General features: G+C 35.5%; 1 protein-coding gene across 5 annotated transcripts; it reads right to left on the reverse strand.

The window, feature by feature from the left end:
• Positions 1-2,551: 2,551 nt before the first annotated feature.
• Positions 2,552-18,511, reverse strand: LOC104892221 (uncharacterized). Of its 5 annotated transcripts, none has more exons than XM_010678105.4 (5): positions 17,450-18,511; positions 9,587-9,728; positions 6,483-9,509; positions 3,449-3,855; positions 2,552-2,875 (listed from the first exon to the last, which is right to left on the reverse strand). In XM_010678105.4, exons 1-4 carry the CDS (start codon positions 18,361-18,363, stop codon positions 3,490-3,492), a joined length of 4,449 nt encoding a protein of 1,482 aa, XP_010676407.2. In that variant the 5' UTR covers positions 18,364-18,511; the 3' UTR covers positions 2,552-2,875; positions 3,449-3,489. The 5 variants fall into 5 exon arrangements, with proteins under 5 accessions (XP_010676407.2, XP_048498163.1, XP_010676399.2 ...); XM_048642206.2 differs by lacking the exon at positions 2,552-2,875 and adding an exon at positions 2,977-3,114; XM_010678097.4 differs by lacking the exon at positions 2,552-2,875 and adding an exon at positions 3,145-3,345.
• Positions 18,512-25,555: the final 7,044 nt, after the last annotated feature.

Genomic DNA, 25,555 nt, shown 5'->3' on the forward strand with positions numbered 1-25,555 from the left:
TCCATTTTTAACTTCTTATATCCAACCCTTAGGGCTGCATTTAGCTTTTTCCTTAAATATTATATTTTGATATGATAGCACTAAATACTACTTGGTCTAGTGGTTAAATTTAGTACATGAACTTGAGGTCATGGGATCAAAACCCATACTATGCAATTTCTAATTTTTTTTATTGTACGTGGATTACATGATCTACAACTCCCTAGGAAGAGCGCCACGTGGCACCGTTCCTGATTTACGCACGCCTTTTAATATATTAGTATAGATATAAATTCTCTGACTTTTTGGTTTAAATTTGACACAATAAGACCCGTTCAAAATTATTGGTGGTTTTCGGTTTTTAGTTATATGAATATAAATGTCATAATTCATACTTTCTCTATTTTTTAGTACTTGCAATATTGTTCTTTATTATCCTTTGATTATGCGTAAGTAAAAATTATGTAAACTTGATATTATGAAAATTTATGCATATAGACAAATTAAATATGACCATATTTGATTATATTTATTTCTTATATAGAAAGTATGGTATAAAGTTGGTAGGAGAATAGTGGTTATTACTAGTGTTTTTTAGAGTCTGGTCTGGACCGCACCAAATCGCAACGCAAACTGTTTTTTCGCGGTTTGGTTTGTTGTTTCAAAATTGCGGGTTGGTTTGTGATTTCAGGCAAACCGTGATTTGCGGTTAGGGTCGGGTTTGAATTTTGTAAAACTAAACTGCACCATAAACCACAAAACTATTTAGATGAAATATTTTAATTTACATTGGAATTTAGACTCTTTGTATATGATTATCTAATATTAGGAGAACTATGTCTTGGATTTTCAACAACTTTGTCCCACATATTTTAAAATATTCCAACAAGTTCACAAACGTTTAAATCCACAAATATATATATAAAAAAAGGGTAAATCACACCACTTTGCACCAAACAATCCTCAAATATTTTAAAAGTTGTTACAAAAGTTGTATCGCGGATGAGAAAATGGTTTATCCGCATTGCACGAGATAGTTTCACGTGGTGCGGTTTGCGCAAAAGTGTGTTGCGGTTTTATTTGGAAAAATATCGAACCGCATCGACCCAAACAAGGAACACTCCTACTTATTATGCACATATTGCAAGTATTAACAGATGAAGTATGGGTAGAAGGGGTACGATCAGACTTGTGTGTACTCAATTTACATAAACATTAATGTACACCAGGCCAAAAGTACGTATAATTTCTGAACAATCTGTTATTCATTCAAAAACCCACTATATTATACAAAAACCCACTATATCATGTAGAAACTCGTTATATCATTCTTGAAACATATAATATCATGATGTAGAAAACTATATCATTTCTAAACAATCCACTATTCAGACATTCATTATATCATGGAGGAACTAACTATATCACTTGGACACTTACTATGTCATGCATAACCTACAACGTTTTATATGTTAAAACATGTGTCACGATATATACTACACAACCTACATCTCCATGCATGTTAAAACATTATAAAATCCTCCACGAAAATGCATATAAATCATTATATGTTTTCCATTAATAAAATCCACTATATTGTATGTAAGTTCACGATATCTCTACAAAACTCACTATATGAAGTTAATATCAATTACCAACCCGGTCCACACTAAGTTAGTGTGCACCGGGTCCATTTAAGTATTTTTTATAAGAGGTATAATGACTTTAAAGTTAGTCATACTTATACTAAATATATCAGTTTTGAAAAGTGACAACAGTATATTGAAAATTACATTTTCTAGGTCACATTTGGTTATAATTTTTAATAAAAAAACAAGAAATTGAAAATAAAAAACAATAATGAACATGTCCTTACGTTTTGGTTCTTTTATAATTCTTTAGTCTTTTTTGACATACCATATTTTTAATCGATTTTCTGGATCACTTGTTACATTTCTATTTTTAGTATGTAATCACCATATTTTTTTCTGCCTATTTTATATCAAGTTTGTAATTGTCCCATCTAAATCTACGTACTTTACTCTTCTTTGTCATCTACCAATAAAATTGTGGACCTCGATTTTCTTTCATACATCTTCCAAATTCTTGTGCCAAAATAAAATCTAGCAAGTAAAAAAAGGACGGATGGAATAATTTGAAATTTGATTTATTAATGAATAGTAGAAGTAGTAGACTTACGAGGTTCTACTTTCGGTCGTGATAACTTTAGAGGAGGAAATAAATCATAATAGAAAAGAAAATTGTGAAGTTGATCCAAAGAAAGGTCACCTTGGGTGTTGTGATCAAAGTTAAAAAGATGTTTCAAACTTAGGATTAATAAACTTCAATCTATCTTTAAATTATTATGAAAAAAACACTCAAATTTTGGATATATAATGTCAAGCCTAACATGACTAGATTTGTAGTATATAAATCTATTCTTTTCACCTCATTTCTAGTTTATAAGAAGAAATTTAGATGAGGAATAAGGTTTAATAAGTTCAAACAATCAAAAACAAGCAAAAGAAAAGTTCAACACATTCACAAATAAGCTTTGCTACAATGACAATAGTTTAGATCAAATAAGCAAAAATAAATTGATTAAAACACACCTTACATTTAAGCAAGATAACCAAATTTATCGATACAATTAAACCTATTCCACGTATAGTTAAAAAGGAACTAGATAGCACCAAACCTAAATTGACTTGGTATCCAATTACATCCAATAAATAATAACTCGAAATCAAAATTCAAAAACCAAAATAATGTCGAAACCCAAGGGCCAAGCCAACTTTAGCATATCATGTCGGCGTCCTTGACTCGAAACCCACAGTCCACAGACCACCATCTAAGTCAACTCCAAATCATCCAGATTTTTTTTTATAAAAATGTTCTGTAGAAACACCAGTACAATGAAATTAATCCAGCTCAGAATAGATACTTGTGACTCAAAATAACCAGAAACTGTAAACTGGCTAATGGCATAACCTAGCCTGAAATGAAACTGATCCAATCGGCTCAATTGCTACCTCTGCTTGCAATACACAGAAACTTGATTCAATGTCCAAGGATCAACCAACAATAAATGCTGCTCTCCCAAACACGGAATATCTACGCAACATTACCTAATAGCTTCATTGATTATACGAGAAACAACAGAGATTTGCTAAGAAATAGTAGTACATATTGAGAAATAGGCATAAAGCCTTTCAAAAGATATCAGCAAATGCACAAACCTAAACAGATTGTTGCATTCAGTACAATTCAACTAATTTATCTAAGTATAAATTAGCCTAACAAACTAAATGCGACACTATGCACATTGTTGCATTCATTAGTTCCTGGACGTCACACCTACATCTTCTGCTCCAAGTAAAACGGAGAACATGAATGCATGAAGAAACTAAATAAATTTACAGCGAAATTACAAAATACAAACAGCATCAGCGTTAGATGTGAACTTTACCATTTAAATGGGCCCTGACAACAAATGAGGGAACAAGTTATCTACAGAAACTGGCCTGACATTCTAGCCTTGCAGGTTGGACATAGATAACCAATTGAACCAGCTTGCATTTCACAGCCGAGTGAATCTTGATGAAATTCGTTTCCACACCACACACACAATGTGCTAACGACATGTCCTGTCATCATATTTGGCAAAGAAGTTGGCTTTTGATGCCAAACAGAAGACCCAAAACCTTGATCCATCTGAGCGTTAAATGACAAGACTTTTTGATGCCCCAATTGAGCATTTGACTCTTGCGTAGTCATAAAACTAAACTCCATCGGTTCCACACTGGTAGACCTCAGCCCTTCGAAATTTGAAATATTATCAAATTTCTCATTAGCAGCATACAGATCATTTCTACCCTGAAATTAGACAGCAGAATATCTTAGAACATATACAATGACAAGCGCGTATTACCACTCTTTTATTTTACAGACAAGAGAATTTGAATCAGTCAATAAAACTAAGATATCACATGGAAATCCTTTAACCTGGATATGTAATCATTTAGGAAGATTTACCCCACAAGGGCAAAAAAACGATTTCATTCTAGCCAAAATGGATTCTTTGTTCGCTGAATAGGATTACTATTTGGTGGTCTCATCAGGTCATACAAGTGGTGTTCCTATTAGGACCAACTTTATAATTAAAGTTGGCAACAGGACAGGTGGGATTGAGTTCGGGTTGACATACACGGGGTCGAAAATTTCAACACTGACCCGACTCTTTTACATAAATAGATAAAATTTTCAACCCAACCAGCCCACTAATAAATTGGTCAACTTGAAATCAACCCATATAAAGTTGTTTTTTTCCTTTCTTCGCAGAAGAATGAAAAAGATTCAAAGTGCATAGTCCTGTGTACTATATCATTTTATGCTCCCTCTGTTTTTTCAGTTGCAAAATTTTCTTTTCCACGTTCTCCAACAGGTTTCTTTGGAAATAATATCTCTAATTGTGTGTAAGTAGAAGTTACAAAAAATTTCGACACTGACCCGACTTTTTTTACATAAATAGATAAAAATTTCAACCCAACCAGCCCACTAATAAATTGGTCAACTTGAAATTAACCCATATAAAGTTGTTTTTTTCCTTTCTTTGCAGAAGAATGAAAAAGGTTCAAAGTGCATAGTCCTGTGTACTATATCATTTTATGCTCCCTCTGTTTTTTCAGTTGCAAAATTTGCTTTTCCACGTTCTCCAACAGGTTTCTTTGGAAATAATATCTCTAACTGCGTGTAAGTAAAAGTTACAAAAAATTGATATTTGGAATCCTTGCAATAAGATGGATTTAACTATATCGCACATAACTGTTTTTGTACGAAAATTTGTCAAAGTTGGTTGATGAATATTGCCCAAATGTCCAATGGTGCAACTAAAAGAACAAAGAGATAGGTAATAGAACAAAGTAAAATATATATAATTGAACCACAACATTCTAAAGTTTAAACACAGACTACAAATTAGTAAAAACAAATGACACCTCCAAACAATTGTTCTAAGTTCAAGCAAGAACTAAAAATTAAGATAACCAGATTCTTCAGTACTCACTCCGTCTTTAATCACTTGCTATATTGATGTGGGCAAAGGTATTTAGGAGAGGCTAAAAATATGGTAGGGAAGATAACTTTATAGGGAATGACATATTCGTGGGTTATTAGGTAGGAAGATGACAAAAGAAAAGGAGAATATTAATATTCCATTATTCCCTTGTTTCTTATAAGTTTAACCACTACTTTGGTTAAAAAGTTTTAAGAGAAGTAGTATGTGGGTCTTAAAGTGAAAGAGAAAGTACTAATTTATAATGGGCCAAGTGAGAGAAGGATAGTAACAAATAGAAAAATGATGCTTTATGTAGAAGATAATAATATAAAGCTAGTGAGTCCATTCCAAAAACAATAAAGAAGCAGTGAGTAAACTAATAAGAGACAACCCAAAGAGAGATCCATTTATGCAAAAAATAGGAAGTGAAAAAAGATGAAGGAAGTATGATTTAGCAAAACTTCCCATTTTACAACCTTTTCTTTGATTTTTCTACTAAATAGCAGGTTTTACATACACATATAGATGGATTAAACAGGTCAACCCAACTCAAAATTAAATTATTCAAATTTAATGGGTTAGGCGGGTTATATTTGAGTTGAAGATCAACCATCACCGAACCTCTTTATTTCAATGGGTCAATTAGCTTGACTCATTTAAGTAAACGGGTTGAAAATCTCAACCCAACGGATTTATTAGGTCGAGTTTTGCAAGCTCTAACTATAATAATTTGTCAAACTAAAATATTCGTCTCAAATAACAAATCAAATTAACGGTCATTTATCACCTAATCCAACCATGTTGATGATATTTGACTCGAATCAAAACTATGCTAAATCTACCAGAAGATAGCCGAAAGTTCTGTTCTGGAAAGTGCCAGAATAGCATATCATTACATCAATTGCATGGTCTTCAGGTTGGTTTGGATCAGATTTATCGAAAATTTATCAGGCTGATTGCTTTCAAGAAAAACAGTGTTTCGGGTGGCAAACTCTTAATCCCCTTTGCGATACTCACAAGGATGAAGAATTCAGAAGAAATGTATCCATCCATTGATAGTAAAACATTTCTCTGTTCCACCAAGTCGATCATTAGGCAACCTGGCATATATCAGACTCCCAAAAAATCACAGAACTCCAGTTTCCACCTAGTGGCACATCCTGTGATGTGAAAGGCCAGTGTTGAAGAATGCCCAACCTTTGTAAATATATATGGGGATATGGCCAAAAAAAAGGGTAACTTCTCTTAACATCACTATCCACACCCTCACCCCATTAAAAAAAAAAGAAAAAAGGAAAAGGAAAAAAGAAAACACTATTTGACCTTATCGTTTAATTCTCATCATCTGACCATAGAACACATGATAATATATAGAAAGAAGACCAAGACACATCAGTAAAGATTTACTATTTAAGCTCAGAAAGAAGAAAATTGCATTGTTTAATACCTTGTCTGAAAGAAAATCAAAGGCTTGATAGGAGCCAGATGATTGTCCCTGGGATGATGAAGTATCCATTAAACCACCAGGTAAAATATTTCCTTCTGTTGCTCTCCATAAAAAATCGTTTGCAACGCCCTGATTAGATCTTCCACCACTATTTCCAAAACCAATCATTAAGTCTCGATCCCGAGAGTGTCCAAGTTCATTTAGCTTAGACAATCCCTGCATGGTCTCCATATATCCCTTGTTCAAGCTAAAACCAGTGTCACATGATTGCTGAATACATGTTTTGTCCAAGCTATACCTCGTCTCACATGATTGGGGCACACTAGCTAGACTAAGAGAATTTCCGTAAGTCACCCTCTCTTGCTTAGACTCGTCACTAGTGCTATAAGCTCCGGTATCATTACATTGCATGCCATAACTTTGCTGATTTACACAGGGCTTATTCAAGTTATATCCAGCATCACATTGCTGTTGAAGACCAGCTAGATTAAGAGTGTTGCCATGAGAGATCCTCTCTCTCCTAACTTCATTATTTTTGCTGTATGCTCCAGATTCATTACGTTGCACACCAAACCTATGCTCGTTCATATTTATCTTGTTCAAATTAAATCCTGCATCTGAAGGTTGCTGAAGACCAACTAGATTGAGTAAATTGTTATCAGAAGGCCTCTCTTGCTGAACAATGCCCCTGGCACCACCGTAAATCCCCTCTCCCCTAACTTCATTGTTTTTTCCGTATACTCCAGTTTCATAATGCTGGACACTATAACCTTGCTCGTTCATAGAGACCTTGTTCAAATTATATCCTACATCTGAAGGTTGCTGAAGACCAATCAGATTGAGTGAATTGGTATCAGAAGCCCTCTCTTGCTGAGCAACACCCCTGGCACCACTGTAAATACTGGTTTGGTTGTTCTCAATGGTACATGTTTGCTGCCCCCACAGTGAAAAGGGGGATGTCCCTTCAGGAACTGTCTCATTCTGAACAGAACTCGGGAATCTAGTATTTATTTCAGGGATACTGCCAAAATCAAAAAGCATTTTGTTAGTCCTTGAGCTGTCCACCTTATCAAGTTCAGGCAGCTGCGTTGTAGTTGTACTGGAAGGAACAGCCATCACGTTATCCATGGAAACTTCACGGATGTGCTCATTCATTGAAAGGCCAGATAAGAAACTTTTTGGAACTTGTTCCTGCTTATCCTCAACGAAGTTACTGAAGCCCACTATTACATTAGAAACATCACTATGTGCATGATCATTGCTATTTATGACATTAGCAGCTAAATGTCTATCATTGCTTGCAGGAGCAAAAAACAGGTTGCTTGAGTTCATAACTTGATCGCCTCTAGGCTCTTCACTATTTCCACTTGACATCTCCCTTTGGCTTTCTGCAAGGCTACAAGTTTCCTCGACCTGAAAACCTCCTGTTTCTCTAGGCTGAACTGTTTTGATTTGTAAAGCTGTCTCAGCTTCATTGGCAGTATAACCAGAACCATTATCCTTAGCTAGAACAGCCACACAGCTTTCAGATCTTTCTTGAGCAATACACCGGTCAGCATGAACTGTTGCTTCAGCATCTTCCAACCTGCAAATATCGACCTCCGTCTCACTTACCATTTCAATAAAATCTTTCTCGACAAAGTCCTGCATCATAGTTGTAGGCTGATCCCCTGATAAAATACAAGAACGGTTCTCATTGGAATCTGCTAATGGAGACTCCATAAGCTCAATCCTATCAGCTGCAATACCACATGTTTCCTCTTCCTTGTGAAGGACAACTGGAAATTCATCCAAGCTTCCAGGGTGTTGGAGATCATTCACAGCATCAATGCCCAGATCAAGACCGCCATTGTTGGAAGCATCTATCATCTCATCATCATCCCCAACTTCCAAACCTTCAGTGAAAATACTATTCTCGGCAGTCTTATGCCCCATGGGTCTATCTTCAAAGTTCTCATGGCCTGACAAATTTTCCTCATTTTCAACAAGCAGATCACTTTCCGAAACTACTCTGTCCCGTTGCAAAAGGTTGACATCGAAGTTGCCGCCATTTCCAAGATCTACCAGCTTGCTATCAGAAGGAGTACAACTCTTGTCACTTTCCACTAGCGCAACTGAAGATTTGCTTATTTCAGAACCTACAGATGCAGTTGCATTTATTTTGACAAGGTTCTCGCATAAATCATTGTTCTCATTATTATTATACACCTCCTTGGGGCCAGAATTATTGTCAGACTTTATAGCAGCTAAATCAACTGCCTCTTCTACCTCCCTGACATTATTATCAATATTATGCGCAGAGTCCTCATGTTCATCAAAAGAGTCATCGGCTGATATGTTATTATTTTGAGCTGCTTCTCTTTTCAGCTCAGCCTGAAGCATATTATTTTTGCCAATTATATCATTTCCAAAATGCGTTTCAGCCTCCGATACAGCTTCAGGTTTAATGTCAGACGAGTTTGAATTAACCTTGCTACTGGCTAGAATATTAGGAGCTGAAGAAACAGAAGCAACATTCATTTCTACATCTCCCACTGTCCCAAGGATAGTTTCAGGGACCTCAGCACCAGAGACAGCGGAAATCTTTTGCTTGGTAGTAACCACAAGACCTGGTGAGACACCGATACTCTTCACATAGTTTTTCACATGTATGCCAACATGCCCAAAGTAACTGCTCCTCTCGTGGAACACCTTGTTACAAAACTGGCACTCGTACTTTCCATCTTTCATCACAATGTCATCTTCAATAGGTGCACCAGATTTTCGCCGCTTCCTCTTGTGACATGAAACAAGGTGGTTCAAGAGCTCATCCTTCTCGCCAAATGGAGTGGAACATTTGTGGCACTTCAAACCAGATGCTGCTTGTACCTCTCCCAGGTTAGCATTTGTATACAAGGTCAATTGCTTTTCATTATCAATGGTCTGAGAAGTAGAGAACGAGAGCAGCTTCTGCTGACCTTCATGACCATTGGATTCAGGAGTGACACATAATGATGGGGCATCGATTTTGGTTCCTAGATCTGTAGCCTGTAGCAAATTACATCAATTCAGGCACAGGGGATAAACAGAAGTATTGCATGCATTAAAGTACAAAAATGACTAACATTTTCAGAAGCCACTTTGTTGTCGAGCAATGAAGCCTCAGGGCACTGTACAGATGTTTGCTGCTTAAAGTCTTCAGGGCTAGTCAGGGAGTGCAGATAAGAGGACACTTCCTTGCAGGACACAAAATACCGTCCATTAGGACTGCATAGCATCCAGCAGACATACTGTGTGAGTAAGAAGAGATAACCCAACTAAAGTCCAAAAATTACAAAAACAATTACAGTGAACTAAAAGTAAAAGATAACTGTTTCACAATAACTGTCCACAGTTTCCAGCTAATGTCTAAGGGCCTATTCATTACATTTGCAAATTTATCAATTTGCCAATACAAAAAACAAGTTTCCAGTTAGCAACTAAAAGAAAAGTAGTTACAATTTTCTTGAAGTAAGTTTTCCGGAAACTAACATCTAATGACATCTAAGGGCCTATCCATTGAACTGCGAATTTATCCATTTTTCCAATAAAAAGAACCAAGTTTATAGATTAGAAACTAAAAAAAGTGGTTGTCAATATTGCTCAAAAAAAAGTACTCTCTCTAGGCGACTAGGGTTTTGAGTTTCGAAGTCTTAGTTTTTCCAACTTTTGTCTCATTCTCAGGTCTCTCAAATCCCTCGTTGGGATTGTTATCAGTCTTGATGGCTAATGATATGATTAGTAGGTGTGCAAAGTTAAAAATTACAGCAGATGAAAGGGAGATTGTGAACTTTGATGATGCTCCGGATGAAGGTGATGAATCGGGGATTTCCTTATCATTGGTAGGCAAGGTTTTCACAATTAGACCCTATAATTTCGAAGCAATGAAACGAACCATGAATATGGTCTATTTCGAAGGGAGACCTATTTCACGCTAATAAACATGGACGATTTGTGGTTCAATTCGCAAACAATCGTGACAAGATAAAGGTAACAGTCGGACGACCATGGACGTTAAATCAGAATCTTGTTATGCTCAAGGAGATCGAAGGGAGTGCTAATACTCAAGTACTTCCTTGACAAAGTGCCCTTTTTAGGTTAGATTATATAACGTCCCAATGGACAGCAGAACGGAGCAGAGAGTTAGGATGATTGATGGCGGAATAAGGGAGGTGTTGGAGGTTGAATCTGATGGCATAGTATGGGATAAATCTGCAAGAGTGAAGATCCCATTCGACGTGACGAAACCTCTTCATCGCATTCGACAGGTCCGTGCAAAAGATGGGAATGTCGTGCTTGTAGAGGTAAAATATGAAAGGCTCCCAAGTTTTGCTATGCATGTGCTGTGTTGGGACATATAGACGGTTTCGGAGGAAGATAGAGTGGAAGACAAACAGTGAGGGCATGGTTGAGTGCGTCTCCTCGCAAAGGACGCATAAAAATGGAGGAAGTGAAGGAATTTCGACTTTGACTCCCAACCTAAGGGGGTAGTATCTACTACTAAAGCTAATTCATATGTTGATGGCTTAGTTTTAAAAGGGGGAGTTGAGGGGCAGCGAGGCTACGAGACGAGGCGAGGCGAGTCAAAGGGAGGCGCAAGGCGCGTGCATCTCGTACACGAGGTACACCTTTGTTGCCAAAAAGCTTGAATTTCAATTTTAGAACATATTTTACCCTCAAAACAACATACAAATAATTTTAAAAATATAAGTGTTGTAAATTAAAAATAGTGCCTCCTAATTGCGAAATTAGCTACTCTGAAGATTATGATTGCCGGCCTTTTAATTTACCTATGAAATTAAGTTACCACTTGCAATTATTAATTAACTTGAAATTCTTTTAATGAGGCGAAGAAGAACATAAGAAGGAAAGGAGTGCGGAAAAGGGGAAAAAGAAAAAACTGAGAAAAGAAAAAAAAACAAGAAAAAGAAATACATCACGTGACTACTGGAGAGTGGGAAGTGGGCCTACCCACTACGGTTGAGTGCTATGTATTGCTCGTCAGTTATAGGAACCGGAGATATGGTGTCGGCGCCCATGGTAGATGTCTCGCCGGCATCATTTGTCAACTCCGATGAGTCAGCACGATCAACTTCTATCAAATTATGAATTACTCCAGCCGTTCCTGAATACTTTTTATACTTTCCTTTTTATCTGTCCCATAATACTTTTTACATTTCTATTTTAGGATATTACCCACTATTATTTTAATCATTCTACCTTTTAACTATTGGCCACACTTTATCTCCTCCAAATAAAATAACACCACTTCTATTACCTACCAACTCTAACCATGGCTCACATTCTCTCTCCTTAAATAAAATAATACTAATTTTACTAGTACTAACTCCTATCACATCTACTTTTTAATATAATAACAATTGATAACCAAAAACCAACTTATCATCTAAAACTACGTACCTTGATAAATGTCAAGAGTATTTTGGGAGAGTATTTTGGGACGGATGGAGTAGGGTTTTCGGCCAAATTAGAGATTTTTTTAATAAGGGTCTAAAATGATGAAATTCAATGCAATAACAAAGGGGTTTTATTCGAAACTCGTAAATCAGAGCCAGGGTAAGTTTAAATTTGAAAAAAAGTTGATTTTTTTTTAATTTTCAACCCTGATGTACTCATTCCCACGCCTGCTTACGAAAAGTGACCAAGACGGTGCGTCTTGCGCCTCACGTAACGCAGCAAGAAGCGCGCGCCTCTCGTCGCCTGACGTAGCTCACCTCGCCTAAGTATGAGAAGGTGATTTTTAAAACTAAGGTTGATGGGAGCCTCCTAGTGGCTGAAAAGGAGGCCCCACCTACTGTTGATACTATCACCCTACAAAAAAGAACCATGTTGCTGCAATGGATACCATGGAGACCCTGAATGCCAACATAAGTATCTCTAATGATATGGTGTTTAATGTAGGACATAGTTCCCTTATGAAACACAAAAAATTTAAGACTATGGCTCGCATGAAAAAAACTGAAAAGTAAAAACGAGAGATAAGTCAAGTACTGTGGAGAGCAATGGAGTAACGGATGGAAAACATAAGAGTCCTAGAAAAGGTGTCTATGATGCTGAAAATAAATTGTAAGTGGGGGAAAAAGGAAACTTGGTAGTGATGTGAATGTATTGAGGAGGAAGCATGATAAGGGAGATGGTAAGCGAACCAAATATGATGACATCATGGATGAGAGTTATTGCTCTTCGACAGTAGCGGAGATTGGAATAACCCAACCCCGCGAAGAGGAATGAAAATATTAAGGTGGAACTATAGTCGAGATTGGCAAACCTCGAACATTTAATGCTCTCCAGGAGTGGTGCGGGAGAGATAGGCCAAATTTGGTTTTTGTGATGGAAACTATGGTTGATAAGAATGCTTTAGAGCGCGCTAGAAGTAGATATGGATTTGAGATGTGGATGTGTATTAGTAGTGAAGTGCTCTATGGAGGAATGGGGTTTCGGTGGAAGGATATTAATGTGAGTATCCGTTCTTTGTGATATGAATAACGAACCAATATGGCGAGCCGTTGGAGTATATGGGCGGGTAAATTCTATATGCCAACGGTTATGTTTGGTGACTTAAACGAAATCATAAGCACGAGTGAGAAAGCGGGGGGGTGGTGTTAGAGGAGAACGTCAGATGGATGGTTTATGTAATGCGAACATGATGGTTGCATCTTGGGTACAAAGGTAGTGTGTTCACATGGTATACAGGGAATTCTATGGAAACATTGGTGACGGAGAGGCTGGATCGGTTCATGGCAACTCAAGAGGGCTCAAATGTTTCCACGTGTAAGGCTTATCCATTTTTCTATATATAAGTCAGATCATGCGCCAATTCTGTTGAAGTTTGGGAAGAAGCGCACGAGAACTAGATGGGGGAATTTGTTTAGATTGGAGGCTCATGGGCTCTTGAATGAGTGTGAAATATGGTGAGAAACTCGTGGCAAGGCTGTGCTACGAATGCCATTATAGCTTGGTGGCAACAATGGCCAACTCTTTGGCTCAATGGGCCCAGGTGACGTTTGGAGATGTTCAAAGAAGAACAATTGATGCTCAACAAAAATTTCAAAAATTGCAATGTCAAGGTTCTTGCACAATGAAAGCAACTTGCAAACAACTTGGATGAATTGCATAGATTAAAGGAGTCGTATTGGCGCCCGTGCAAACAAGTTAAGAGATGGGATAAAAACACAACATAATTTGATCATAAGGTTTAGATTCGATGTGAATGATGTGATCCGATCCAATTATCCATCAATCCAATCCGAAATTTCGGATACCCGGTTGAGTTTTTAGTTTTAGATATCCAAAAAAAATCGAATTTTGGATCGGATACTAATCAGATTTTTATATGTCCGAAAATCCGATTTGTTTTAAAAAAATACATATCCTGAGTAGGCTTTTATTGTGTTAGTTCAGAAACCCTAAATGGCTAAATCTAATTCTTTCACTTGTCTGCATCTCACGGTCTCACTTGTATGCCTCTCACTCCTCACGCCTCTCTCTCTACTTCACCCATTGCTAATGAGTTGCAGCGCACACTAGAGGATAACCAATATAAGTCTCGTGCTGCTTCAGAGATGGCAGGTTTCCTTTATCTTCTATGGTTCTTGTGGCACTTAAAGATGTGAAGATGGAGGATCTCTTTGAAGTTCTCCGAAAAAGATTCTCCAAATCAGGAACCGAATAAAAGACGAGCTGCAACTCGCAAAGCTAGTTCTCCAAACTTCTCTCCTACAAGCTTCTTGATCTACTACGTACCATCACTCTTCCTTTTCCAGGATATTGACAATGATATAACTCGCCTCTCTCTCTCTCTCTCTCTCTCTCTCTTCACTTCACCCACTACAAAAACACTAAACCCTAGATTTTGTTTGTGAATTTATCAATTTACTTATGCAAACACACGTTATTCCAAACCTTATAAGTTGTGAAGCAGTTTCTAAGTTTGCGACATAAATGGGATTTCATGTCAGCTTCTAATTTACTTGACCATGTATTGATTTTTCCATTAATAATATTGGCACATGGTTAGATTCCATTTGCTAAGACGATGATTCTGAATGCTGGCAGCAGGTATTGGATACATAGAGACGTTTAAGGAAATGAAAATTTCGGATTGGATATTCGGATCGGATTCGGATCACTTTTTGCGATCCAAGATTCGGATCGGATCCGATATCCGATAATGGACTCACAATTAGAGGTGATTATGAAGGGGGAGAAGTGGTTATGAAAAAGATAAGCTCTTATTGATAAGAAGAAAAGGGAATGAATAGGAGAATTGAAACTCTCATTATGGCGGTAATAATTACCCACCACCCCCCTAAGGTAACTGTTACCCTCATTTAGAGGGTAATAGCTTCTTCTTCCCTCCCTTATCATCACAACAATACTACATCATCCCTATTATAACCATCTCAATTCATCTTTAAAGGAACTACAAGTTAAATTAATAGAAGACTACAAAAATAATATTAACATATCTAAGAGGATAGAAGTCCTATAAATCCCTAATACACATTACTTCACTACGTTGATCAAAGAGTTACAAACTATTTGAACAACATGCAAAATAAGCATGTATTATAAATTATAATCACTAGATTTGAACTATATTGCATCAAAAATGATTGTGTATCAAAGAAATGGAAAATAAGCATGTATCGCAATTCATGAAGGTCATTAGAGACGAACTAAATTGCATCATACACACTTGTTTATGGGAGAAGAAATTTCCTAACATAACTACATAAAAACTAAGGCACAGGAAAAATTGTGTGGACGACATCATGTTTGCACTAACGATCCCATTGTCACAAAAACAATGCAACTGATAATGGCTAAAGCAACGTATATTTCTTCTAGATAGTTCCTTTCACTTCCTTGACCTAGCCTCATTTGCATTTTTAATATAAGAATTATCCTTTGAACATCATAAGATCAAACCTATCATAGCATGAGTAGATTATATATTTAGTGAATGAACAATTATTGAAAATATTGGTTTATATCAAGAAAGTGTTTGGTTGGGTGGAAGACATTTTCTTGAAAATTTGATTTTCCTATTTTCCTTTGTTTGGTTTAGAAGAGTGAAAAACAATTTCCCAAATGGTGGAACATAGTTTCTGTAAGGATAGAAAACGTTTGTCTTCTCAATGGAAAGGAGACCACATTTTCCTAGTGATTCTTCACCTTACTCTTTCCTTCCATCCATCCTCCTTTCTCATTTCCATTCTTCTTTTCTCTCAAACTTTTCATCTAAGGGGCCAAACAACGAAAAAACTAACTCATAATTGTCTTTTCCATTGAAAATGTACTCCTTCCAATCAAAGATAGCCTAAGCACATAACTATTTAGTAAAAATCTTTATTATAGATTTGATAAAACAAAGGATTAAAAAGTTCTAAAGTGGCGAGTCATGGTTATGTAACACATGGCCACAAAGATGTCATTTCTATATCACAAAGGATTAAATTTCCAAAACCACATTCAAGGCCACCCATTAATTCGAACCGAACAAAACCTCGCGGTAGAAATCCGCCCATCAAATTATCAAAAACCAAGCTTAGAGATGATGTAAGTATTACCATAACTCCTGGCATCATTAACAAATCTCATTTTTCATTAGCTATATTCCACGAGAGCAACAAGAAAACATCTAGTTATTCCTAACAATAGTCCTTTGATCTTTCACATTATACTTCTTCCATTCTAAAATAAATACAACATATTCCTTATGGGAACTAAATGAATATTTCTATTTTTGGTTTAAAGGTACTCTTCATATATCTCTTCATCATATGGTCCCTCTTTTTATCTCTCTCTATCTCTCACCTCATCACATGAGCTCCTTAAAAATTGTACATAGAGAATGCAAAAAGTATTACATAGGTCCTAGAGACAAAGATAAGTTCTAGTTGAACTCTTGACATCCACCTCACTCTATATGTGTGTGAATGTGATCATAAATATCTCTCATTCTTGTAGTCAAGAACATCGTAACCAACATGCCTCACATTTTCACTATGTACGTCACACTTAAAGTAACTACATAGATCCTATTACTATAGAAAGTTTCTCTAATCATGCTTCTATTAGCACCAGATCCAGAGCATGCGACTAATAGATGGGCCTATCAACAATCTCCAATGAAACAAACTGCAAAGATGAACTTTTCCTGCATGGTGACATATTGATCTTTAGCATTATGCACCTCCTTTCTCTTTATCTTCTTGAAGTAATTCTTATCTATCACCTTGATAATAAGTCCAAAGCTAAAAGGCCCTTCTTTATCATTTTTATCTTCCTCGGTACGAGGGATGTTTTGGCGAGGATATGTATATCTGAGTCCAAGTATTTGATCTAAAAATTTGAAATTTCTCCAAATTCAAACTTACCTAGGCTTTCATGAATCAAATTCGAACAAAAATCCCAAATTCTTTAGCATGAAGTTCTATCAATTGGCAACCGGATAAAAAAGCCCTAACAAAGAGAAACCCTAAGTCCTGATTAGGTAGCGATTGATGGCAGCCAACCTGGAGAGAAAAAAGGTCGATGATCCATCTCTAGTAAGTACTGGCACATACCTCCAGTGGTTGTCCTCAGCAATGTGAAACAACAAAGTACTACTGAAACACACCCAAGTCAATATACCAGGTTCATCATCAACTTCTTTCTTGCTTACAACTGTCTACATTCTCCCCTGTACTTTAAGTCCATACCCTAAAATCGCACGAATCAAGGCTCTTAACCAGTCTAGCTTACAAGTCCTCCAAAAGCTCAAGGATTTCTAATTCATGACCAATGACGCACATCCTACATTAACAATGAATCTATTCCAGCATTTCAATTCAACTACTTTAAGATACTACATTTTGATCAACAATCTAACATTGTAACATTACCATTAGTACAAACAAAGAGAGAAAGAGAGAAAAAAAAACCTTATATATCGTCGACAAAACAACCAAGCACGGCCTTGCTTCTTCTTCATAGCAATCAAAACCTTCCAACCATTAGGCAAAATATCACCAAACACATTAGCATCAACAATCTTTCTCTTCTTCCTTCTACTCCCCCACTGACCTTCCAAATCCCTAACAAACCCTAACAAATCCTCAGCATTCTCTCTCCCTTCCGTCCTCCTCCTAATCTCCTCCCCATACGGATCCTCCTTCTTTCCTAACTCAACCAAATCCACCACCTCCCCATTCTTATTCACCAATTCTCTCTCCGCTTCCTCCGCCGCCTTCGCCTTAGCCTTCTCCTCCTCCTCCTTATTCTCCTCCACCAATGCAATTGCCATCACATCAGTACTCACACTAGTACCAACCACATCCGGCTCAGTACTATTCGGCTTCGTATTCGGCTTCCGTCCCCTCTTCCGCTTCCTATCATCGAGGAATGCGTCACTATACTCCACATTTACAGGTACAAGCGCGGAAACGTAATCAACATCCTCCCCCTCACCACCGTTAAACAACGACTTAAAGAGAGAGATTATCCGCGAATTATCCGCGTCTAGAGGAGAGAGAGTAGGGCGCGTTTTCTGTGCGCTGTTGTTTGTGTTGTTGTTGTTGTTGTTGTTGTTGTTGTTGTTGTTTGTGTTGTTGGAGTTGCGAGGAGCGAGGCGAAGACGAGAGTAAGTTTGTTTGCGACTACCGGCGGATTCGTTGAAGACGGAGCGGTCGATTTTGGGGATAACAACGTCGTCGCAACGACGGAGGTCGAAAGCATGGGAAGAGCAGAGAGAAAGTGCGGTGAGTTCTGATTGAGAGAGAAGACGGAGATCGACGGTTGGAATTGATTCTATGGAGAGGTGATTTGACGGTGGTGATGGCCCGATCGTTGATGCCATTGTTGGTGTAGAATGTGGAGGAGAGAAGGGTGGAGGGTTTGTGTTGTGTTAGATGGGAAGGAAGTACGGCGTCGAAGGGTGAGAGATGGAGGAGAGACAAAATATGGGCCGAGTCTTATGTGGGCTTTTTGTTTGGGTTTTGTGGAGATTTCTTTATGTGTTTGTACTATCGAGTGTCGTGCATTAAAGGGTACAATTTTGGGTGTAACTTTTGTTTGCCTATTTCCATGTGATTTTATGATGTCCAAGGAAATTTTGCTATTAGGGTGGATTAAACTACATTTTTTGAGTTTTTGACTCAATTATTAGAGGATTTTTCTTTCTCACTTCTTTGGAATTTGGCTTCTTTTTATAAGTTCATTATTACTCTCTTCATTTTTTTAATCGTTACATTTTATACAGTTGTCAACGTGATTCTTTGACCATTAATATTTCTAAATTTGCATTTGTTTACATATGTATGTATCGAGACGAATCAAACAAGATTTAAATCACTATATTTTTCTTTACTCATTAATCACAAATTATAGTCAAATATAACTTTGTGAATAGTATTAAAACTCATAATTTAACCATAAAAAAAGGAGAGAGTACATAATTAACGACAATAATGATCGAAGCTGTGATTTGGTGATGGTGGGGAAAAACGATTTGCATCTAAAAGGAATAGATGAAGTAATACGTTTTTAAAAGATTGTTCAATACTAATCTTTGATATGTCTTAATCCTAATCCAATGAAGCTTTAATTTTATGAGTTCAAGGCTCTATGTGCTTAACCAAACTTATAAGAACTGTGTGTCAATGAATGGTCTCCATCCCGACAATCCATGTGATGATAAAGATTCATCATATTGTCTTTCAAGTTTTAACTAACATTCATGGAATGTACTTATTCACGTGACTTATGTTGAATAGACATGAATATGAGTTATAGTCTATTTCTTTGCTTTTACTCTCTCATATGAGTACTTAGCATATAGAAATCATTGAACCCTCTAAAGGAGCCTTAAAAATCAGGTTTTCTGGGGGCTAATATGGCTAGTTGGCTTCCCCGATGGCAAACCATTCAAATCTATCCTTAATGATATTATCACTGAAAACACTAAAAAAACAAATAAGGTTGTTTATTTTACATGATTTAAACATTATCATTTTCTTAATTATCATTGTACATCGTTACCACTTGAGAGATAATAATGGATGACAATGAAAATTTAGGATAAAAACATATGTTCAAGACAAAGTTCTATAACCATAGACTTTGAGGAGACGCTTGGTTCAAATAAAGGAATTGAAAGGAAATGGAATCAAGTAGACGTGAGGAATGGTATAACAATGATTGTTTCTTTTATTGGGTGTTATGTTCAAGAATGGAAGGAATTAAATGTAAAGGAAAGAAAAGGATTTTGTTACTCATCTAATTTGGAGGGTAACATTTGGGGGTCTGGGATATCCTCAAGTAAGGACAGTGGTTGACCTACTAACCAAATCATATAAGGAGAGATGAATTCAGATTACTGAATTCGTTTCCAAACTCTAAAAAAGCTCAACGAAACAAAGCCTAAGATTTCTTTATAAAATTGTGAGTTATTATTATTATCTAAATGAGACTATGACTGCTTTTCAAACTTACTGTAAAACCTAAGCTTGCTGATAATTTCAGTCATTAATTTAATTTCTTTTAGACACCCAAATCTTCTAAAGATTGCATGATTTTGAGTCATTTAAAATGACCCACCACATAAAAATGTCAAAGAAAACAATATATTTGGCGAGTAGCTAGTATAATCAAGTGGGATTTACCTACCTTATCCTTCATTACCTTACCTTGCTTTTTTTAGAATAAAATATGGCGAGTGGTCTAAATATCTGTCCATATTCAAGTGGCATACAGTTACATATGCTCTTATATTTTTAGTCGATATAACCCTTCCTAAACTGAAAAGGCTAAATTCTTGAAATCTTGGAACTTTTTTTGGCTCATCTGCTGAGAATGATTGACGTCTAGTCGTGAAAATATGGCTCAATTTGCAAAATGTAAAGGTTGAAAACTACCTGCACCGCTTAACCAATATTTGCTCTTACCAATTACCATCCACATTTTAATAAAATATTAGTATTAATCAATTTGCATACAGTTTAGAGGAGCTTTTAGGTGAGAATTATTCTGTCTTATTGGACCACATGAGGAGGAATGATAAACTTCTTTTTGTTAGATATTTGCAAACATCTAGCAGGGGTAAAACTGTCAATATATATAGGAAATAGTTGTCAGTCAAACAAAAAAGTTATCTCGAAAATTGCAAAGTGTCAGTCAAACCAAAAAGTAGACGCGAATATTCCGATGCTAAAAAAAGTGTTCATGCTACTAAAACTAGTGTTCGTGTAACTAAAAATAGTGTTCATGCAACTAACAAATAGTGTTCATGAAATAAAAAATAGTGTTTTATTCATCTTCTATTTCATGGGACCCATATCACCAAAAAGTTATTTCGAAAATTGCAGAGTGTCAGTCAAACCAAAAAGTAGTCGCGAAAATTCCGATGCTAAAAAATAGTGTTCATGCTACTAAAACTAGTGTTCGTGTAACTAAAGATAGTGTTCATGCAACTAACAAATAGTGTTCATGAAATATAAATAGTGTTTTATTCCTCTTTATCTCTAGCAAAAAGAGATTTATCATTCCTCCCACATGAGTGGTGATAATTGATAAGCTCGAGTAGTATGTGACTGATAAGAGAGTGTCGTTATCAATTATGCCAATCCAACCAAAGATATGCCAGAATATATCAGAAGATTCCTCTACCTTCATAAATTATTGGCGAAAATACGGAACACCCATGTGAGGGGCGTCATCGCCTCATCGGTGGTACTTCCTTCACGTACGTACGGCCATTTCTCTAGTCACTGCTCGATGGAAACTAGAGAGACGAGGGAGCTAACGGGCATCTAATCAGTGGTTGGTACTTGTTTATAGTGACTCGTGTTTTTTAGTTGCTATCTTTAAAATTAAATGAATTGTCAGAAATTATTTTTTATAACGACTTTTTTTTGTGAGATTTTTTTTAAGAACTACTCCCTCCGTCTCAATTTATTTGCTACATTTTGCTATTTAGGTGTATCCCAATTTATTTGCTACATTTGTAACTATTTTCATATATAGTACATAGGTCCCACACTTTATTTACAAATTTGCCATCACTCTCTTTGGTTTTTGTAAATATTTTCATATATAGTACATAGGTCCCACAATTTACCTATTTGTTTTTTTGTTAATTCTTGTTATGGCAATGGTCCTCACTCCCTCCTTGGTCTTTGTGATACCAACATGGGGGTCAAACAAAGCCATCGGAAATTAATATTCAACAATCACGCAGAAATCACTTGTATGAGGAAACTTAACAAATCACTCATAGAATTGAGAAAATCACGTTGTAAAAATCACGCAAAGCACTCAAATGATCAGGAAACTTTACAAAAACTAAAAAATAACTTACAAGCAAAACTAATATACTAGGACGTCAATACATACAAAAACATTCGCAAAATTCACTTATAAATCATTGTTCTCAATAACCATTCTCAATTACATACTCACAAAAATTACATATAAACACAAATCTGAGAAAAACATAAGATTTTGACAGTGATATCACACATTCGTCCATCAGAGATTTGCGAATTTTCAAACAGGTACATAATTCTTTTAATCTTCAAAGTTATTTCACATTAGTCGACTGTTATGTAGTTGAAAAGATGGAGATAATAACAATTAGTTGAAGAGAGCTTTTATATAATTAAACTTAAATTTGATTCATTTTTATATAAAATCAGAAAATAAGATGTGTATGAAATTTGATTCATTGATGACACATTTAGTTCTTTTTTTTTAAAACTTCCAACATAAAATTTTTGTCCAAAACAAATATCCATGTTCAGAAATAAATTTTGAAAAACAAAACAATATCAAACCTTTTTGCGAACAACTTTTACAAAAATCCATTTTCAGAAAAAAAAAATTACATTAATTTGCGAAAACCATTTCATGCGAAAGCAGATTATGTATGAAAATTTTAAAATTTCATTTCACATGTAATTGAACTCAAAGTGTTAAAATTTAGAAAAGGAGAAAAATTAAAAATGTTCATTTCATGCGAAATCAGATTGTGTATGAAAAACTTAAAATTTTATTTCAATTATAATTGAAACTCAAAGTGTTAAAATTTAGAAAAGGAGAAAAATTAAAAATGTTCATTTCATGCGAAATCAGATTGTGTATGAAAAACTTAAAATTTTATTTCAATTATAATTGAAACTCAAAGTGTTAAAATTTAGAAAAGGAGAAAAATTAAAATGACCATTTCATGCAAAATCAGATTGTGTATGAAAAAAATTAAAATTTCATTTCAAATATAATTGAAACTCAAAGTGAGAACATTTAGAAAAAGAGAAAAATTACTCTTTACCGATTTAAGTGGCAAAATTATGGACCAACTGTTCCTGGTTAACAAGCAAGATTTTTTAAAAAAAATTCTCCTAAATTAAATCAGACAGGCAGTGCACAAGTTTTATTGCTCAAAATAAAAATAATCCAAACCAACCCATTATGATTCATTTGGATGTATCCTCGCACGCATCGCGTGCACAAAAGACTAGTATATATTGAACCAAGGCTTTTTATGAAACTATCTGAAATTTGCAAGCAATTGCTGGCTCTAATTGTATATTAGGTCTAACATTAAAAAAAGTTGATTTTTTTTTAAATATCAACCGACACATTTTGTGTACAACCATTCATATATAGATGCTTTCTTAATTTTTGTTGATCAAACAATCTGATATAAAATAAATATCGAGCATATGTTGATCAATTATAGTTGTCATTTGCAAAATAGGTCGTAATGATCTCAGGGGGCATAGTTAATTAATGAAAGAGAAAGGGGATGAGGGAGGAGAGAGAAAGAGTTAGGTTAAATTGGTTAGCCACCAATTAATTAAATAAGGTCACTAGGTAGAATTTGTCAAAGTTGGAGGTCTTTGTATAATATTTTTTTTTGCCCTGGCGCCATATAGAAAAATTGAGAGTTGGAGCCCACCATATAAAATTTTCATTAATTTTAAAATAATTATACCATATATCACTTGGTAAATGTACCTTAATTATTATTAATTGGTCATTTGATCGATTCAAGACATCGTTGTATTGTTTCCAAAAAAATATGATGACTAATCTATTGTTGGTTAATTACACGTGACAAAATTCTATTGCAAGAGAAAAAGTTCCACATGGCACATAAAAGCATAAATAAATTAAATTATATCTACAATCAAGGATTTGTGCTGTGATTAAAAATTTCATTGACCTTCTTTAATTCATGGGCGTTGCCCTCTGACCTTTGAACTACATCTCCTGATTTGTATTCTCGAACAACAACAATAAGATTTGATCAGCATCAAGAATAATTTGTGACGCTATTAATTACAAAGTAGAGTACTCTAACGATCACGGTGAATTTCTAAGGACAGATGAAGCAAGGGAATGACTACAAAAAAAAATCAAATAAGAAAAATAAACTTTATGGCTGGAAGTAGGCATTAACTGTCACATTACTAATTACAACACATGTCTATGATTTTGTGGAAACATGAATCACTAAAAGATGTCAGATCAGATGGCAAATCTTTGAAAATCCTTGCCTAATTTTAGAAGTTCGAGCCCGGGCTTCAACATATATATTTTTTAAAATAATGATCACCTGACTTATAGTTGGTTAATAGAAACGTGGAAAATTTCAAGTGGCAGATTCAGGGTGCCACGTAGCGCATAAACGTCGTCAAGCACGCCTTTTAATATATTTATTATATAAATACTATCGATATTGAAATTTTGACTTACTTTGAGTTCATCAATGTAAGAAATAGCATAGTAAAGTCAAGTCTTATTTGATTTATTTCAATGTATACTTTGCGAATATATAATTTTTATACATTATTTCTTATACACAGTCAAATATATTAATGTTTGAAGTTGTGTCTCGAAAACTATGGAGAAAAAAGAGCAAATGCAGCAACTCAAAAAATATAGAGGGGGTAAATACAATGGTACTCCTCAATATCTTTTTACTTTTCGTATATGGTTATGTGTGTTTGTTATACTTAATTAAACAAAATCCCACATAATATAACTTTTATTGTCATTATTATACATGTTTGTTATACTTAATTAAACAAAATCCCACCTAATATAACTGTTTATTGTCATTATAAAACTCTTTCATGTCATTATTGGTGTGTTTCATATCAATTTAGAGTTGTTACATGTCATTTTTAAGTCTATTTCATGTAATTTATAACTCTCTTTCATGCCATTTATAAAACTCTTTCGTGTCATTGATGTGTTTCATATTATTTCAGAGTTGTTTCATGTCATTTGTAAATTGTTTCATGTCATTGTTGGTGTGTTTTATATCATTTAGACTTTAGTTCCATGTCTTTATGAAATTGTTCCATTTTAAATAATCTATTTCATGTCATTTATAGACATTGTTCATTTATCAATCGCCTAGTTATCGAGAACAAGGGATCACCTAATTGGATGACGAACTACTATAAGAACACTTGTAGAAACATTGTTCGAGAAGTGCAACTCAGTAAAAAAAACATATATACAACCAAAATAGAGTAACTGCGAAAGCAAAGAGGTGATAATGACGCAAACAAAAGAGAGAAGGGTAGTTGTAGGAAGAAGAAAGAGATAACAAATCGGCGAGCAATAATGTGGCTTCGACGAACCAATGAAAACTCTGGTGAAGGGTAGCAAATTAAAAGAGGGAGGTGTGAGGGAAAGAGAAGGAACCGGGGAAGAGAAAAGGCAAGGGTTTGATGGTGCCGCCAGGTCAGGATTTTGATTGTTAGTGCCCCGGGTCATGATTGGTCAGGTTTTGTTCAACTGGGTCGAACACATTTGAATCATTAGATTCTCGGGTGCCGGACAGGTCTGAGCGTTCCATTTATAAGTCGATCCATTCCCAAGTATGATCGCCCGTTGACGTTTTTCTTCCGGATTTGCATAGGTCGTATTTAGGTTTCATGTATGGTTGAGTTAAGTCAAATGTACTCGGATTGAATTACTAATGAGCTTAGTTCGATCATTGTGAAACATCGGGTCCATTCGCTATATTGAACATCAAT

Source organism: Beta vulgaris, chromosome 1 (genome assembly GCF_026745355.1).
Source record: "Beta vulgaris subsp. vulgaris cultivar EL10 chromosome 1, EL10.2, whole genome shotgun sequence".
Taxonomy (NCBI): domain Eukaryota; kingdom Viridiplantae; phylum Streptophyta; class Magnoliopsida; order Caryophyllales; family Amaranthaceae; genus Beta; species Beta vulgaris.